Raw genomic sequence first — 18,860 nt, forward strand, 5'->3', positions numbered from 1 at the left:
TACCACCGGTAACACACAAAGGTTGAAATTGTTCACATTCTCATCAACAACTGCATTATAATATAACACTTGTATTACTTTTTGACTAGCCATCACAGTGGTGTGATGTGGTGTCTACCTGTGTTTTTTTTTTTTTTTTTTTTTACTTTTTCCTGGTGATTTTGATTGCATTTCTCTAAGGGCTAGTAATATTGAGCATCTTCTCTTGTACTTTTTGGCCATTTATGCATTTTCTGACAAGTATTTATCATTTGCTTATTTTTAAGTAGATTATTTATCTTTTACTTTGAGCTCTTTACTTATGGATATTAGAGCTTCTTAGATATATTATTTGTAATTTTTTCTTCCCATTTACTTTTTTCTTTTTCTTTGTAGTTGCCCTTGATTTGATAGGGTCTTTCAAAGCACAATTTTAATTTTGATGAAGTCAATTTATGTAAGAAAAATGAATTTCTGTAGTAGTTAGTGGCTCTTTTCTGTACTCTGAATTGTTCTAATTCTCTTTCTGTCTTCCTGTGTCAAGATCACCCTGTCTTAATTACTGGAGTTATGTAAAATATTTTGACAGTCACAACATGAGAGTCCTTCAACCTTGTTCTGCTTTTTCATGTTTGTTTTGGCTATCTTGGATCATTTGCTTTTCATATGAATTTTAGAATCAAATTGTCAATTTCTGAAAAAAGAAAACAGCTGGAATTTTGATAGGGATTAGATTGGATTCATAGATTAATTTCTGGAGTATTGCTGTTTTAACAACAGTAAATCTTCCAATTTATAAATGTGGAATGCCTTTCCCTTTATTTATGACTTCTTTAATTTGATTCAGCAGCATTTTACAGCTGTCATCATATAAGTTTACACCACTTTTGTTAAATTTATTCCTTTATTGCTATGAGTTTTATTATTTTTGAATCTATTATAAATATGATTGTTTTCTTTTTTTAGTTTTTAATTTTTTTAGTTATATATGACAGTAGAATATATTTTGGCATATCATACATACATGGAGTATAACTTCCCATTTTTGTGGTTGTACATGATGTGGAGTTCTACTGGTTGTGTATTCATATAAGAACATAGGAAAGTTATTCATTCTACTGTCTTTCCTATTTTGGGGATTGGCTTGTTTCACTTGTAGCATAATAGTCTACAGTTCCATCCATTTACCAGAAAATGCCACAATTTCATTCTTATTTATGGCTGAGTAATATACCATTGTATATACGTACCACATTTTCTTTATCCATTCATCTGTTGAAGAGCATCTAGGTTGGTTCCATAGCTTAGCTATTGTGAATTGAGCTGCTATAAACATTGATGTGACTTCGTCACTATAGTATGCTGATTTTAAGTCCTTTGGTTATATTCTGAGGAGTGGTATAACTGGGTCAAATGGTGGTTCCATTGCAAGTTTTCTGAGGAATCTCCATACTGCTTTCCATAGGGGTTGCATCAATTTATAGTCCCTCCAGCAATGTATGAGTGCACCTTTGCCCCCACATTCTTGCCAACATTTATTGTTACTTGTATTCTTGATAATTGCCATTCTGACAGGAATGAGATGAAATCGCAGTGTAGTTTTCATTTGCATTTCTCTAATTGCTAGAGATGTTGACCATTTTTTCATACATTTGTTGACTGATCATATTTCTTCTGTGAAGTGTCTTCAGTTCCTTTGCCCATTTTTTGATTGGTTTATTTGTTTTTTGGTGTTATGTTTTTGAGTTATTTATATATCCTGGAGATTAGTGCTCTATCTGAGGTGGAAATGGCAAAGATTTTCTCCCATTTTGTAGGCTCTCTCTTCATATTCTTGATTGTTTCCTTTGATCTGAAGAAGCTTTGTAATTTGATACCATTCCATTTATTGATTCTTGATTTCACTTCTTGCACTTTAGGAGTCTTGTTGAGGAATTTGTTTCCTAAGCCAACATGAGAGAGAATTGGGCCTACTTTTTCTTCTATTAGGCATAGGGACTCTGGTCTAATGCCTAGGTCCTTGATCCATTTTGAGTTGAATTTTGTGCAGGGTGAGAGAGAGGGGTCTATTTTCATTTTCCTACCTAAGGATTTCCATTTTTCCCAGCACCATTTGAGGAAGTGGCTAATTTTTCTCCAATGTATGTTTATGACATCTTTGTATAGTACGAGATAACTGTATTCATGTGAGTTTTTCTCTGTGTCTTCTATTCTGTTCCGTTGGTCTTTGTGTCTGTTTTGGTGCCAATATCATGCCATTTTTGTTACTAGAGCTTCATAGTATAGTTTAAGGTCTGGTATTGTTATGCCTCCTCCTTCACTTTTCTCACTGATGATTGCTTTGGCTATTCTGGGCCTCTTATTTTTTGAAATGAATTTCATGACTGCCTTTTCTATTTCTATGGAGAACATCATTGAAATTTTAATAGGAATCACTTTAAATCTGTATAGCAATTTTGGTAATATGGCCATTTTGACAATATTAACTCTGCCTGTCTAAGAACATAGGAAATCTTTCCATCTTCTAAGGTATTCTTCAATTTCTTTTTTTAACGTTCTATAGTTTTCATTGAAGAGGTCTTTCACATCTTTTGTTATATTGATTCCCAGATATTTTATTTTCTTTGAGGCTATTGTGAGTGGGATAGTTTTCCTAATTTCTCTTTCAGTTGATTCATCATTGATGTATAGGAATGCAATTGATTTATGAGTGTTCATTTTATACCCTGCTACTTTGCTGAATTCAATAAATGTAATTGTTTTCTTAATTTCATACATATTTTCTTATTATTGGTATATAAAAATAGTATTGATTTTTGCATATTAATCTTGCTTCCTGAAACACTGCTGAGCTTACTAGTTTTTATAATTTGTAAGTGTGTGTTTGTATTATGAAGTATTTTCCATGCACATGATCACATTACCTACAAATAGGAATAGTTCAACTTTTTTCTTTTCAATCTGAATGCATGTTATTTCTTTTTCTAGTCTAATTCCCCCCAACCCCCAAACTTCCAGTTTATTGAATAAATGTGACAAGAGTCAGCAACCATGTTATATTACTGAGCAAAGCTTTCAGTCTTGCAGCTTTAAGTATGGTTTTAGCCATGGGTTTCAGCTTGGGAAAGTTCCCTTCTATTCCTAATTTGTTGAATATTTGGGGTTTATTTTTCATAATTTTCAAAAAAATATTTTTTTTTTCAGAGAAAAATGGCAATAGCCAATTGGAACCTACTTATTCTTCAACTCTAATTTTGTTTTCTTTAAATTTAGAAGTGACTTACTGATTTACTATTTTAAACACGCCCCCTTCCTCTTTAAATGTTTACCATCTACTTGTGCCGAGTTCTTCCAAGGAGACTGCTCGAGCGTATGTATATCTCTAGGTCCTCACTTTGTTCCTTTTACCAAAAAATGCAAAACACAATTCCATCTTGCATTTTAAGGGTGCCAATTGTCAAAAATAGGAAAAAAAAATCTTTGGATTAGCCAATTAAGTTGTGAATGTTTGACTTTTATGATCATGAAAATGTGCTGGATTTTTATCAAATGCTTCTTCTGCATTTATTGCATTGGTGATGCAATTTCCCCCCTTTATTCCATTACTTGGTTTATTTATATATGTTAAATCAACTTTGCATTCCTGAAATAAATTGCAATAGTCAAGGTATGTAATCCTTTCCGTATGTTGTTAGATTTGGTTTGCTAGTGTTTTATTGAGGGGTTTTGCATGTGTGTTCATAAGGTATATTGAGCTGTGGTCTTTTTGTCCTGTCTTTTTCTAGTTTTGGTATTAGGGTAATACTGGCTTCATAGAATGAGTTAGGAAGTGTGTCTTTCTTTTTTAGTTTTTGGGAGAGTTTGTAAAGAACTGGTGTTTGTTCTTTAAGTATGTGATAGAATTCACCTGTAGAGCTATCTATCTCTATTTGAATCTTCCATGTGGAAAAATTTTTATTACAAAGTCAGTATCTTGTTATAAAATTATTAAGATTTTCTTTTTCTCCTGTCAGTTTTTGTAGGTTGTGTCTTTCTAGCAATTTGTCCGCTTTTTCTAGGTTATCTAATCTGTGAGTACACAATTATTTATTGTATTTCCTTTTAATTCTTTTCCATTTCAGTAAAGGTCAATAATGATATACCCTGTTTCATTGTTGCTTTTGCTAATTTGGTTCTTCTCTTATTTTTTCTTGGCTAGTTTGACTAAAGAGGTATCAATTTTGTTGATGTTTAAAAACAACCAGCTTTTGGCTTTGTTGATTATTTTTATTCATACTCTTCATTTACTTCTTTCTATTTTAATCCCTTATTATTTCATTCTTCAGTTTACTTTGGGTTTAGTTTCCTCTTCTCTTTTTAGTTCCTTAAAATAGAAGGTTGTGAGATTGTGATCTTTCTTTTCCCATAGGTGTGTAAAGGTATAAATTTTGCTCTAAACACTGTTTTAGCAGCAACCTGTAATTTTATTGTATTGAATTTTTGTCTTTGTTCATCTCAAAGTATTCTTTAAATTTCCCTTGTAATTTCTCCTTTGACTTAATGTTGATTTCCATTTAAAAAAATTCCTGAATTTTCTTTTGTTACTGACATATGAGAGCATTACTTTGCAGTTGGTGTATATATTTGTTCTATTTTAATATTTTTGGCTATAGTTTGGATTTTGAAGTCCACCAAAGCCCGAGTATTGTTGGCTTGGTCCTCAGCCTATGGTGCTATTGGGAGGTGATGAAACCCTTAGAAGGTGGGGCCTAGTGGAAAGAGGTTAGGTCTTTGTGAACATGCCTTTCAAAGGGTTATTAAGAACCTGGTCCCTCATTTTCCTTTGCTTCTTCTCTTTGCTTCTTGATTGCTGTGAGGTGAACAGGGCTCCTCCACCAGATACTCCCATCATGATGTATTGTGGCTCCACAGGCCCAACATGACAGGGCTAAGTGATGATGGACTGCAACCTCTGAAACCATGAGCCAACCAAACAAACCTTTCCTCCTTTCAAGTTGATTATCTCAGGTATTGTCACAGTGATGAAAAGCTGACTAGCACATATTAATATTTATTGAGGCATGTTTTATAATTTAATGTGGTCTAACTGGAGAATTTTTCATGTACATTTGAGAAGAACATATGTTCTGCCGTTATTAGGTGATGTGCATTATCGTTTTCTGTGAGATTTTGTTGTTTTATAATGTTCAAATCTTTTTTTTTTTTGGTGGATCTTATGTCTAATTTTTGGAATATTTTTGAATTATGTATTTTTCCCTTCAGGACTGTCATTTTTTTCATCGTGTACTTTTGGGTGGGGGTTCTATTGCTATACACATACACATATTATGCTTTCTTGATGGATTGACCCTTTTATTACTATAAAATGCCTTTTGCCTCTAGTAACAATTTGTTTCTTAAATTTTATTTTTTTCACAAAATAATGAGTTAGTACTCTAGTACTATCCAGAGGTAGCCAATGCATTTCTTCCTTTTCATAAATTATCATGGTGAACTTAGGAATTTTTGTACACTTGGTGTGTCTCAGTCCGTTACAGACCTTTTCCCCTTTTTGAGGGACAAATTTTCTGTCTTTGACCAGTAGGAGTCTCCTTAAGTTGGCCTTGAGTGCTTTTGACTCTTGCCCCTGTCATTTTGATAGTTTCAGACTTTCTGGTACAGCAAGATAGTGCAGGCTCATTTTGTCCATTTACCCCAGACTGGGGATTGGCCATTCCTCCAAGGATCTCCAGCTCTTTTTAGTGAGAAATCATATTTAGAGGTGTCAGTCTGATCTAACTCAGGATGCTCCTTGCTTCTCTCTTGCTGTCTTCCCTTTGGTTCTCCAAGGAACAGAGTGACTGATGTGCAGTAAGTTTGTGGATATGTGTCCTTGGGATCCGTACTTATGGAGAAGCGAAGGGCGAAAGGAGGAGTTTTCCACAAAGACATCAGCTGACTCCGGGAAAGCTCTGGAGCTGGGTTGAGCACCTCGAGAAAAAGATGTGGGATCTTTATACCCCTCTCGTGGACCAGTCACTGGATGTGGGCTGGCCTGAGGGATGAGTGTGACCCTGGGCAAGACAGTTATCTTTGGCTGAGGGTGATTCCCCAAGAGGGGCCTTGCTGACAGCCTTCAGCTGTTAACACTCCCCGCAGGGACAAGAAGGAGTGCCTCCGTTCTGAAGCGGAGATAGGAGCGATGCCCAAGCAGCTCCCAGAGTCTGGTCATTTATTCCAGGCCTTTTTCAGTGGACAGAGCAAGGAAAGGAAAATAAATTTTTTCCCTTATCAAAAAATAAACCATGAATTTATTGTAATATCTCCATGTAAAATCCAGAGCAGTGAGTTTTTACTTATATGAGTTTTGTATTTGTGTTTCTTTTATTCTGTATCAGAATCTTGGGGTGATTAATAATAGTAACCTAACAGATTATTTGCTTATCCCATGTGCGTGTATCAGAGTTTCAGAATAATCATATCAATGTGATTATTAAAAGTATTTTAAGATCTCTATAATTTTTTTTCCTAGGATATATACCAGTAGGGATGCCCACATTCTTGTTTTAAAAATGCCTTGAGATAATTAATCTCTCTGAGGTTAAGCCACCAATGATACATAGTAGGATTTACTTTTTTAAGAAATGCCTGTTTCATTTGTATTTGACTTTGTTTCAGAATTATGTGAAATATTTATGCTATCCTCAACTTTAGCTTTCAACACTGTCCCTTATACACTGTTCCCTTTCTCTCTAGATGAGAAAGCATTTTATTAATTTTTTAAAAATATCTTTTTTAGTTGTAGGTGGATACAATACCTTTATTTCATTTATTTACAAGTGGTGCTGAGGAATGAACCCAGTGCTTCACACACGCTAGGCGGGGGCTCTACCGCTGAGTCGCAACCCCAGTTCCTGCGTTTTATTAATTTTTGATTGATGTTTCCACTGTTTCCTTTTCTTCATATAAGTGTGCACCCTGCCAACACAGTGGATGTGTGTGTGTGTGTGTGTGTATGTGTAGTCATAATTGCCCCTTGCTAGGTAAATTGTAGCATGTATTGACACTTTTCTATAACTTGTAATTTTCCTCCCACTTAACTAAAGCATCTTAGAAATCACATATATTGGGAGGTAGACCATAATTTTTTTTTTCAGCCAGTCTTCTATTGATGGACATTTGGGCTGTTTTCAATTATTCAAGTGTTTTCAATTTGTGCCTATCTTTGGGAAAGATTTCTAGAAGCGAGATTGCTGGGTTAAAGGGTAAATGCCTACACATTTTTACTAAATTTTGCCAAATCCTCCTCCCTAGGGGTTCCCTTTCCTTTTGCATTCCCACTACAGTATGAAGAGTGCCTGTTTCTCTGTAGAATTATCAACAGAATATGTAGCCTATTTTTGGATTTTTTCCCCCAAATTGATACATTAGATGAGATATTTCAGCATAGTCTTAATGTACATTTCTTTTCTTGCTTTTTTCCCTGTGAACTGTTTGTTCCTTTTCTCCCATTTTTTTTGTATCTCTAGTATTCTTTCTTCTCTGCTTTAAAATTCTTTATATGTCAGGCATATTAAATTCTTGTCTGTGATACATAGGCAAATATATTTTTTCGCATTCCTTTTTATGTTGCTCTGGTGTGTTTTTTTTTTTTTCTATACCAAAACAAACAACAACGAACCAATACAAAAAAAAAAAAAAAGCAAAAATACTTAAATATAATCAAATTTTCTTTCTTTCTTGTTTTTCTGTGTTTCTGAGTTAGAATAGTTTATTCTGGTTTATTTTATTTTATTTATTTATTTTTTTAAATTTTTATTGTTGGTTGTTCAAAACATTACATAGTTCTTGATATATCATATTTCACACTTTGATTCAAGTGGGTTATGAACTCCCATTTTTACCCCGTATACAGATTGCAGAATCACATCAGTTACACATCCACTGATTTACATATTGCCGTACTAGTGTCTGTTGTATTCTGCTGCCTTTCCTATCCTCTACTATCCCCCCTCCCCTCCCCTCCCCTCCTGGTTTATTTTAAATGAACTGATCCATGTTTTCATTTAGTAGATGTATGGTTTACTATATGCCTATATTATCAATAGCTGTATGTACAACCCTATCAATATCTTCACACATACATTATATAAATAGTCATCCCTTGGTATCCATAGGGCGTTGGTTTCAGAACACCTGTAGGTATCAAAACCCGCAGTTGCTCAAGTTCCTTACATAAAGTGGTGTAGTATTTTCATAAAACCTATGCATATTCTCCCAGGAACTTTCAGTCATCTCTACGTTAGTTGTAATAACTAATACAATGTAAATGCTATGCAAATAGTATCTGACTGTTTTGTTTAGGGAATAATGACAAGAGAAAACAGTCTGTACATGTTTAAGATAGATGCAATTTTTTTTTTAAAAAATTGATCTATGGTTGGTTGAATCCTTGGATGAGGAACTCATGGATAGGGAGGGTATTTTAGTTAGCTTTGTCATCACTGTGACCAAAAAACCTGACAAGAACAACTTAGAGGAGGAAAAGTTTATTTGGGGGCTCAACATTTCCGAGGTCTAAGTCCAGACACGGCTGATTCTGTTGCTCTGGGCCCGTGGTGCAGCACCTCATGGTGGAGGGGAAGGAGGAGAAAAGCAGCTCAGAACATGACGACCAGGAAGCAGAGCAGGGCTCTGCCCACCAGGGGCAAATATATACCTCCAAAGCACAACGCCCAGTGACCTACCTCCTCCAAACACACCCTCCCTGCCTACAGTCACCACCCAGTCAGTCCAGTCTGATGGATTAATGCACTGATTAGGGGAAGGCTCTCATAGCCCAATCATTTCACCTGTAAACTTTGACACTTGAGCTTCTGGGAGACACCTCATATGTAACCCATAACAGAGGGCTGATTATAAACATATATACCTTTAAATACTTACGTAAATGTATAAAAATATGTAGAGATATGTCTTTGATTCAATAAATAGTTCCTGAAAGGAGCAAATGAATGTCTATTAAATAAGTTCTTTTCTGAATATAGGAATCTTGAAAGCAATGATGGGCAGCATCCTACTTCTTTAACGTGACCTCTAGAGTGTGCGCTGGACTGCTGTAGAATGGCGAGTCCTGGGTCAGGCAGGGCCCCCTGGCTTGGGCCTCTTCCTTCGACACTTAATAGCTATACAATGCCCACGCATCAGTTCTGGTCCTGCTTCCTTGCCTGCCAGGTCCCTAGCTGAGCAGCAAATGAATAAAGACCATTCATAATTGTGGAAGACCGTCTGCATGAGGCGACTGCAGTTTGCAAAGGTGGGAACTCTGTCTTTCCTACCCCTAGTTGGCTGCTGCGGGCCAGACTCAGCCAAGGAAACTGACACCGATTTGGCCTCTCAGCTTGCCTTCTGAGCTGGAGAGTTTGATTTGACCCAGAAAGAGGGTGCTTTCCCTTTTCTCTCTTCTGAAAGCTGCGTAACAAGAGATCCCTGGTTTTATGATGTGTGTTGCTTTTATGACTAGACTTTGTAGAATGGATGGATCACATTATGGACTCTCCTTCACTCATGCGGAGTAAATAAAGCACCAAGAGGACAGAGCAGGGAGACTGATATTATGGGTGATAACCATGTGCTCTAGAGAAGTGATGTGGAGGGGATGGGAGACGGAGCACACACCCTCTGATGAGGGGACTGACACAGGCTGCTGCCTTTCTACTGCGGACTTCCAGGACAGCCAAGCCGATGAAAAATAATCCACCAGAAGATAACTTCCATTAAAGTCTTAACATCCGCTTAGCTAAACCAGCTTCTTGGAACGTTTTACTACCATATTTGCCATGAGCGTGAGCTGGCTTTCAGAGATCTGAAGTTACATAAATATTTGGACCAAGTCAGGAATTCTGATTTGAGCCTTTCAAAGAAGATATCTAATTAAAAATAGAAAGCAGAGGGGGAAATTTTGAGTTGTTTGACGAGGTCAGCAAATCTATTAAGAGGTACATTAAGCCATGCCATGGTCTCTGGTTTCATGGGGCATAGTATTGGCATCCTGGGAGCCATCGCTGATGTATCCTTTGGGACTGTAGACTTCTTCCTGGGGTGGATGGCTGTATTTTAAAGCTGTGACTTTTGGTGTGACCCTTTCAGAGGAATCTGCCTCTATGACGACCTTGGCTTTGCATAGCACAAGGGGGAAAGAAATTCCTTTCTGACCTTCCTGCTTCCTTTTATGGTATTACTGTCCACCCGCTTCGGCAGTTTAGAAAAACACATCCTCTTTTAGCCCCTCTGTGTCCTTGTCGCTTCTTTCCAATCAATAAGCCAAGTTTTTTTTTTTTTTTCAATTCTGCTTTGTAGACTTCTCCTGAACTTGTCTGTGTCTCCTGAGACCCACGCCCCTGTGTGGACTGGGGTCCTGGCCCACTCACTTGTTCTATCATAGCCTGGTGTCCTTGGCTCCAGCCTTTCCCTGAGGCCTCTCTACCCTGCTGCCTGTAGGGTCTTTGTCATTATTATTAAAAGAAAGAGGTTGGTTTTGTTTATGGTTCTGGAGGCTGGGAAGTCTAGTAGTAAGGACAGAAGGGTGAGCCTCGGTGGGGTCTTTCTAAATCACAGACAAATGTAGCCACTCCCGCTTGTTGATTAAGACCCTTTAGTGGTGCTGCCAACAGGGTCAAATCCAGATTCTTCAGACCAATGTGCCAGTCCCTCCATCATCTGCCTTCTGCCCACTCTGAAAACCTCTGTTGAGACACCCTTTACCCTTCTGATTGGTCAACTCTGCCTGAACTGTCAACATTCAGGCTACTTGTAATCTCAGCCATCGAGTCTCTGCAGCCCGGAATCTCTGCTCTTTTCTCAATGATTCCAAGGAAGCTTGAGCCACTTCTGGTATAACCCTTCTGATACTGGATTATTGGATCATAATAAGGGAGAAATGGGGCAGAGGAATCTATGTAGTAGAGAGAACATGGGCTTTGAAGTTAATTCAACCTGGGCTTAAATCTTGGGTTTAATATTTACCTATTGTGTAATCTTGGACTCAAACTTGGACCCAAATCTTGGACTCTGCATAATCATTTTTTTATACACTCTGTTACAGTCTTGGAGGGGTTAAGTGACACATGTGAGCCAGGCATCTAAGTACCTGGTGGGACTGAGTACGGTAAAGTCTCCTATCTTTTTATCTGTACCCTCTGTTCTGAGGAAGTATCAGTATATTGAGTGATGGCAAAACCTATTATTTTCTCTTGGAGAAATGGATCTGGTACATCCTGGTTAGTGTCAGAACTGAAAACAGGCTGTGCATTCAGCCAATGTAGACTATCTGTGGAGAGGTAATCATAGATTAGGGCTGTGTGGGAGACTGTGAGGGGGGGGAGATGGGGGAAGAGTGTGTTTGTGTCAGGAAACTGATAGTGCAATTAAATTAAAAAGGTTTTCCTAAGTCAGCTTCCTTCTATGTGGAGGTACCTGAAATACCATCCTATGAAGTGTAATAGTATCTGCAAGATATATGGTACTTAAAGATAGGGAGATAATTATATCCTCTTGATTGTCCATCCCAAACATAGGGAATGGGGCTCTCTTAAAGGAATGACATTGGTGCATAAAGGGAAACCCACATCCTTTGTAAGAGCTGAGCTTAGCAGAGCCCTCCTGGGTGGGCTGGGGCCACGGTGTGGAGAAGAGCAGAGTGCTGTTACTGTGGGTGCATGACTGAGCCCTGGGGACCAGGAGATATGAGCTGTAAGCCTGGCAGCAGCTAGCCTATGGTGTCGGATGGGTTGAGACCATGAAGATGCTTATACTGTGTAAGTGATCTAAAGTGCATTTTTTGGAGGGTGGGTACAAGAGGAGGAGGTGAAGTTTGAATGCTTAAAAAATAGAAAAATAGGAATTAGTTTTCATAAAAATTATTTTGCATATGGTGTTTCCATTCCTAGCTTTTTGAGGAATCTCTATACTGTTTTCCAGAGTGGTTGTGCTGATTTGCAGTCCCACCAACAATATATGAGTATATTTTTTAAAGAAAATATGATAAACATATACACACAATGGAGTTTTACTCATCCATAAAGAAGAATGAAATTATGGCATTTGGTGGTGAATGGATAGAACTGGAGAGAACATCAGTCAAGTGAAATAAGCCAGACTCACAAAGTCAAGGGTTGAATTTTTTTCTCATATGCTGAAGCTAGACAAAAAAAAAAAAAGAAAAGAAAAGAAAAAGAAAAAGAAAAGTGTGTGTGTGTAATCTTATAAAAACAGAAGAGAGATCAAAGGAGTAGAGGAAAAGGGTTGAGGGGAAGGAGGAGGGTTGGGAAAAGGGAGGAATGGAGGAATAAAATTGGCCAAAATATTCTGTGTAATATTTGAATATAACAAGTTAATCTCACTTTTATGTACATCTGTAAAGCACTAATTAAAAAAAAACCTATAAATAAACAGAAGGAAGAGCAAAGGAAAAGGAATAGAGGGAGGGAGGAGGGGAAGGAAAGGGGAGTACTAGGGACTGAATTGGAACAAAGTGTATTTCATGCTTGTGTGATTATGTCAAAAGAAACCCCAATATTATGTATAACTATAATTCACTGAAACTCCATATTATGTATAACTGTAATGCACTAATAAAAATTTTTTGTTGCAGTCTTTCCTAAAAAGCAGATTTATAAATTCCAGGGTTTTTTTTTTTTTTTTTTTGGTCTTGGTTTTCTTTTCATCAGAATGCGTAATCCTGTGTTCCTCTTTGCTGCATTTCCTGCTGTGTTTTTGGTGTAGCCCATCACCCTGGAAAGGGCAGATTAAAAATAAGCCTGGCAAGCACAGGGGGACTCCTTGCTAATGCCATCCTGTGCTCCTTCCAGGTGCCTCGTGATCGTCCTGGTCCCCCTTCCCAGCCAGCTCTCAACTTCCTGGATCCATAATGGTGTTTGGTGAGTTTTTCCATCGCCCTGGACAAGACGAGGAACTTGTCAACTTGAACGTGGGGGGCTTTAAGCAGTCTGTTGACCAGAGCACGCTCCTGAGGTTCCCTCACACCAGACTGGGGAAGCTGCTCACCTGCCACTCCGAGGAGGCCATCCTGGAACTGTGTGATGATTACAGCGTGGCCGATAAAGAGTACTATTTTGATCGGAACCCCTCCTTGTTCAGATATGTCTTGAATTTTTACTACACGGGGAAGCTGCACGTCATGGAGGAGCTGTGTGTGTTCTCCTTCTGCCAGGAGATCGAGTACTGGGGCATCAACGAGCTCTTCATTGACTCCTGTTGCAGTGGTCGCTACCAGGAACGCAAGGAGGAAAACCACGAGAAGGACTGGGACCAGAAAAGCAACGAGGTGAGTACCGACTCCTCATTTGAAGAGTCCTCTCTGTTTGAGAAAGAGCTGGAGAAGTTTGACCAGCTGCGGTTCGGTCAGCTCCGGAAGAAAATCTGGATTCGAATGGAAAACCCTGGGTACTGCCTGTCTGCCAAGCTGATTGCCATCTCCTCCTTGAGCGTGGTGCTGGCCTCCATAGTGGCCATGTGTGTCCACAGCATGTCGGAGTTCCAGAATGAGGACGGGGAGGTGGACGACCCTGTGCTGGAGGGTGTGGAGATCGCCTGTATTGCTTGGTTCACTGGGGAGCTTGCCATCCGGCTGGTTGCTGCTCCCTGTCAAAAGAAATTCTGGAAGAATCCTCTGAACATAATTGACTTTGTCTCCATTATTCCTTTCTATGCCACATTGGCGGTAGACACCAAGGAAGAAGAGAGCGAGGACATTGAGAACATGGGCAAGGTGGTCCAGATCCTTCGCCTTATGAGGATTTTCCGAATTCTGAAGCTGGCCCGGCACTCCGTAGGACTTCGGTCTCTGGGGGCCACGCTGAGACACAGCTACCATGAAGTTGGGCTGCTGCTTCTCTTCCTGTCTGTCGGCATCTCCATCTTCTCCGTGCTTATCTACTCTGTGGAGAAAGATGACCACACATCCAGCCTCACCAGCATCCCCGTCTGCTGGTGGTGGGCCACCATCAGCATGACCACCGTGGGCTATGGAGACACCCATCCTGTCACCTTGGCCGGGAAGATTATCGCCAGCACATGCATCATCTGCGGCATATTGGTGGTGGCCCTTCCTATCACCATCATCTTCAACAAGTTTTCCAAGTACTACCAGAAGCAAAAGGACATTGATGTGGACCAGTGCAGTGAGGACCCACCAGAGAAGTGTCATGAGCTACCTTACTTTAACATTAGGGACATTTATGCACAGCGGGTGCATGCCTTCATTACCAGTCTCTCTTCCGTGGGCATTGTGGTGAGCGATCCCGATTCCACAGACGCTTCGAGCATCGAAGACAATGAGGATGTTTATAACACCGCATCCTTGGAGAATTGCACAGCAAAATGAGCAGGGACATTTGTGCCTGTATCTTGTGCCCCTTCCTGACATTAGGTTAACACAGCTTTATAAACCTTAATGGGTTTGTTAAATTCATTTAATTCTCAGGGCGTACCTTTTAGCCATAGTTGGACATTCATTGCTGAATTCTGAAATGATAGAATTATCTTTATTTTTCTCAGTGAGGTCAATGAAATGCCTCGTTCTGAAATTTATTTTTTACAAGAGAGAGTTGTGATATGGTTTTGGAAAAAAAAACAAAAACAAAGTAAATGATATTGGGTGGGAGTTTTGTTCCGGCTTATGCATCATCCTGTATTTGCCATTTACTCACATTGAGCTAACTGTAAATTACTGACAAGTAGACTCCGAGGTCCAGCTGATGAAGACTACATGCATGTAAGATCCACAAAATGAGACAATGCATGTAAATCCATGTTTATGTCCTAGACATGGAGATTAGGAGCCTAATAAACTTCCTAATTCAGTATGGAGAATGTCTTGTTTGCATGTTTTTATGTCGAGTAAGTACATTTCAGTATGTCTAAAATTAGAAAAGTTTTTTTGTTTTTTTTTTTCAAATATCAAGAGTGCTTTCTTTATGTATCTGAATTTTGGACACCTACCAATGATATGCTAGTTCAGTTGACTCTTGGCAGGTAGAAGAACAGGTTCAAGATTAAGCCATCCTGTAGGCCAAGTAAACATGCAGGTATTCAGGACATGGGAATGAATTATTTACCCCCTACAGGTACATTTCCAGTATATATTTTGAATTTTACAATAATGTCTACTGCTAGGATGAACCCTCATTACCTGAAAATTATGTAGAGAAGAGTAAACCTACACGCTCACAGGCAGAGACACATTCAGGGAGTGGAAGGAAGGGGAAGTGTTCCACAAAGACGCAGATGTGATTCATTATGGCCACAAGAACAAAACCTAAATCACTGAAAGGATCTAGCTATCCCAATGGCTGGACAACGTTTACAAATAGTGGCAGAGAAGGCAATCACTGCTTCTACCTAGGAGTCCCTCACTGTGAAAGAAGAAACATGTGACAATTGTCAGAGAAGGGACAGAGCAATGCTATCCTGCATGGAGAGAATTTAGCTCAAGTCCTGATTCTGGAGATGAACAGCGACACCGTTCTTTCCCTGAGCTCTTGAAAATGGAGGAGCCATATGGACTCATTATCCAACTTTTATGTTTGCAGATGCATGTCTCTGAGAAAGGGGTGTTGTTTGCAGGTTCCTAGTACCTCTTCAACTCATCCCTCCTCTTGTGTGTCTGTAACTCCTGAGATGGATATAACGAAACAGGGTTCATGGTCACTTCAAATCTGCAGGTTATTTACACACTGTGTGTATGTCATTCCCTGCCCATTAAAAAAAAAAAATCTGGGATGGGGGTTGAGGCTCAGTGGCAGAGCACTTGCCTAGCATGTATGAGGCACTGGGTTCGATCCTTAGCACCACAGATAAATAAATAAAAAAGACAGATACATCAACAACTAAAAAAATATTTTTTTAAAAATCCCTCTTATCACCCCAGATGCCTTCTTGATAGTGACACAGATGTAGTTTTGAGGCCTAGCAGTAAAATGTGGGATCCTGTTATTTTAAGGATTACCTGATGAGTTGTGTAGCAACTAATACCGCTTGCTTGGTAACAGCAGTAGTAGCAGTAACAGCAGCAGCAATATACTAATCATAAAAATAGACTATTTAAGCAAGTGCTTTATGTACCCTTATAATCTCATTTATTCCTTACAGCATCCCTAGCAGCAAGTGTTTATTACTGTCTTCATTTCATGATGAAGAAACGGAGGTTGACAAGGAAAGAAAGCAGCTTGTGGAAGTTCACACAGTGAGTGTTGCAGTGGGGTCCTGAAACCAGTCAGAGCCCAGAGCCCAGGCTTGGAACTGCTCTTGCCCTGTGTGTTAGGGAGCAGGGTCAAGCAAATGGCAGATTAAAGGAACAAGTCTCCTCTGTAAAGACCTGGACCTGCAAGCACTGTCATGGCTTGATTTTTCCAATATGTGAATCAAAAGAATAGAAATGCTGGCTTGTCTACCTTTCCTTTCCTGATCTAGAGATCAGACACTTTATTTATAGAGACAGAGGTTTTTTTTTTTTTTCCTTCAAAAAGTTCAATAAACTTGATGAGAGCAAGACCAAGTGAGAGAGAAAAGCACAATAAGCAATACCAAATATAAAAGACATCTCACCAGGTCCTAAGGGATTACAATAACGAAGTACTGTGTATCTTCTTGCAAGGATACATATTTTTTATATGTTATATAAAAAAACACTTAGCTCAATGACAAAATAGATGAAAAACAAATACTCAAAATTCATACAAGCGAAAAATCTGAATAGCTGTATACATGTGATAGTAGCAGAGTTTTCTAGAATGCTGAGCAGACTGAGTGAAGGCCCTTCATTGAGAACTCTGAGTGGGAAACCTGTGGTGGTCCTGTAAGAATTCAGGTGTCTCAGCTGCTGGGCCCTGATTGGAGCTGCCACAGTTGGCCCTGTACAGCAGGTGTGTTTCTGCCTGTGTGATGTTAATTTCCAGAGCAGCTTGCCAGGTGGATGTGGCTTCCCTCTGGGCTTGGCCAGCTTCTGTCTCCCTCCCAGCGCCTTCTTGACCCAGTCCCTCCTGTGCTCTTTAGATGATATCCATGCAGAACCACGAGGCTCTGGAAACAAATCGGGAGTACTCATGTTTATCTGGGCCTCTCTTGGCTTTTCCACAATCCACGCAGCCCTCCTCTTGTTTACTCCCACCTGGAGACAGGGTGGGTCCCTTCTTTTGGGAAGAGCCAAGTCAGTGACTCATTGCCTTCTCTGCAGGGATGCTGGTGAGGGCCTGGGGCTCAAGTGGGCGGGGAGGAAGCCAGGCACCCTGGAGCAACCTTGGGCACTGCCTGTTTCTGCATTGCAGGGTCCTGGGCATTGGGTACATTTGAGTAGGACAACATCAGGGAGATTTATCTTACAGTTCTTTAAATTCTTTGTTCCTATCCTGCAAATTCTATCTGTCCTTCCGGTTCCTGAGACTTGTTTTACCATTGTCAGCTGCTGTTCTGTAGGGTTCGGAAGGTCATGGAATCAAGGACCCAATCCAAAGTGTAGATCTTCTCCCTCCCTGTCCTTCACAGGGGCCATCATTTTAGCTTCCTCTTGTTTTTTGTCTGTATTTCCCGAGGGCTCACTCTAAGGTAAGTTCAGGTGGGCATTGGGAATACCATGAGATTATTCTTGCCTTCAGGCCTCTTTAGGCTAACAGGGAACAGACAAGTCAATGGTGTGTGTGTGTGTGTATGAGGCCCAGGAAGGCTTCCTGGAGAAAGAGACCCAGTGCTGGGCCTGGTGAGTTCACCTCATCACTGGGGAGGAAGGCTCCACTGATCCTGGGCAGGTGGCCTCTGTTGCCTGGCAGACTCCACGGCCCAGCCAGATGCACTGCTGACCTTTGCCTCTGTGGCATCTCTTTTCTCCCCCTTTGCTGATCATCCTGCTTTTAGTGAAAGGATCCTTTATAAATGCTGATTCCCTCTTTTACCTGTGGAGATGTAGATGTGTGGATGGATACTCTTTGTGATTTTGTTTGCTCTTCCTATTTTTTTTTTTAAACCGGTAATATTTGGCCTCTGTTATGGTTAGGATCTGGAATGTCCCTCAGGTCTGTTGTGTTCAGAGGTGGGGCTTTGGGGGAAGTGATTGGATCCTGTGGGCTCTGACCTTACCAGTGATGGCTGGATGGACCACCTGAGGTGGAACTGAGAGAGAGGAAGTGGGTGGGGGGTGCACCCCAAGGTTTATCCACTCCCTGCCCCCCCTCACTGCCCCCCCACCTCCTCCACTTCCTGGCTGCCATTAACTGAGTTGCTTTCCTCCACTACACCTTCTGCCATGTTTCTGCCTTGGACAAAATATTGGAAACTATGCACCAAACCAAAACTTTCCTCCTCCAACCTGTTTTCCTTAGATATTTGTCACAGCAACAAGAAGGTGACTAACACAGATCCTCAGTTGCTTCTGTGCATGCCTGAGTTCTTCCCTGTGTGTTAATTTGGGGAGGGGGTACTTGCTCTTCTCCCTGTCTCGAGGGTCTTGAGGCCTCTACACTGTGAGACCCCTGTTCTATTTTATAGGGGGTGATTTCCATTACTGGAGAAGCTTTTACTAACATTCAGAAATGAGTGTTTTGCCAATATCTATCATTCTTGATCTAGACTAACAGCAGTTTCAATGTGGTTCAATTTAAGTGTTTGCTTCATGTTAGCAAAAAAGTGTTTCTCAAGTTCTTAGACAAATTTGTGAAGTCTGGTTTAAGGACCACATGGGTCTGGAGTGATGGCGCATGCCTGTAATCCCAGTGGCTGTGGAGGCTGAGGCAGGAGGATCATGAGTTCAAGGCCAGCTTCTGCATAAGTGAGGTGCTAAGCAACTCAGTGAGACCCTGTCTCTAAATAAAATACAAAACAGGGTTGGGGAT

General features: G+C 40.0%; 1 protein-coding gene across 5 annotated transcripts in view; it reads left to right on the forward strand.

Annotated features, from left to right (window-relative positions):
- Positions 1 to 14,850, forward strand: part of Kcns3 (potassium voltage-gated channel modifier subfamily S member 3) — a 44,103-nt gene extending 29,253 nt beyond the window's left edge. For all 5 annotated transcript variants that reach the window (XM_046441308.2, XM_046441309.2, XM_046441312.2 and 2 more), the window contains one exon: positions 12,828 to 14,850. In XM_046441308.2, the coding sequence (XP_046297264.1) occupies positions 12,887 to 14,362 (1,476 nt within the window). In that variant the 5' untranslated portion in view covers positions 12,828 to 12,886 and the 3' untranslated portion in view covers positions 14,363 to 14,850. The remainder of the gene's footprint in view (positions 1 to 12,827) is intronic.
- The last annotated feature ends 4,010 nt before the right edge of the window (positions 14,851 to 18,860 follow it).

This window comes from Marmota monax, unplaced genomic scaffold (assembly GCF_021218885.2).
Source record: "Marmota monax isolate L192 unplaced genomic scaffold, Marmota_monax_Labrador192_F-V1.1 WCK01_AAM20220418_F8-fsc00010, whole genome shotgun sequence".
Classification (NCBI taxonomy): Eukaryota; Metazoa; Chordata; class Mammalia; order Rodentia; family Sciuridae; genus Marmota; species Marmota monax.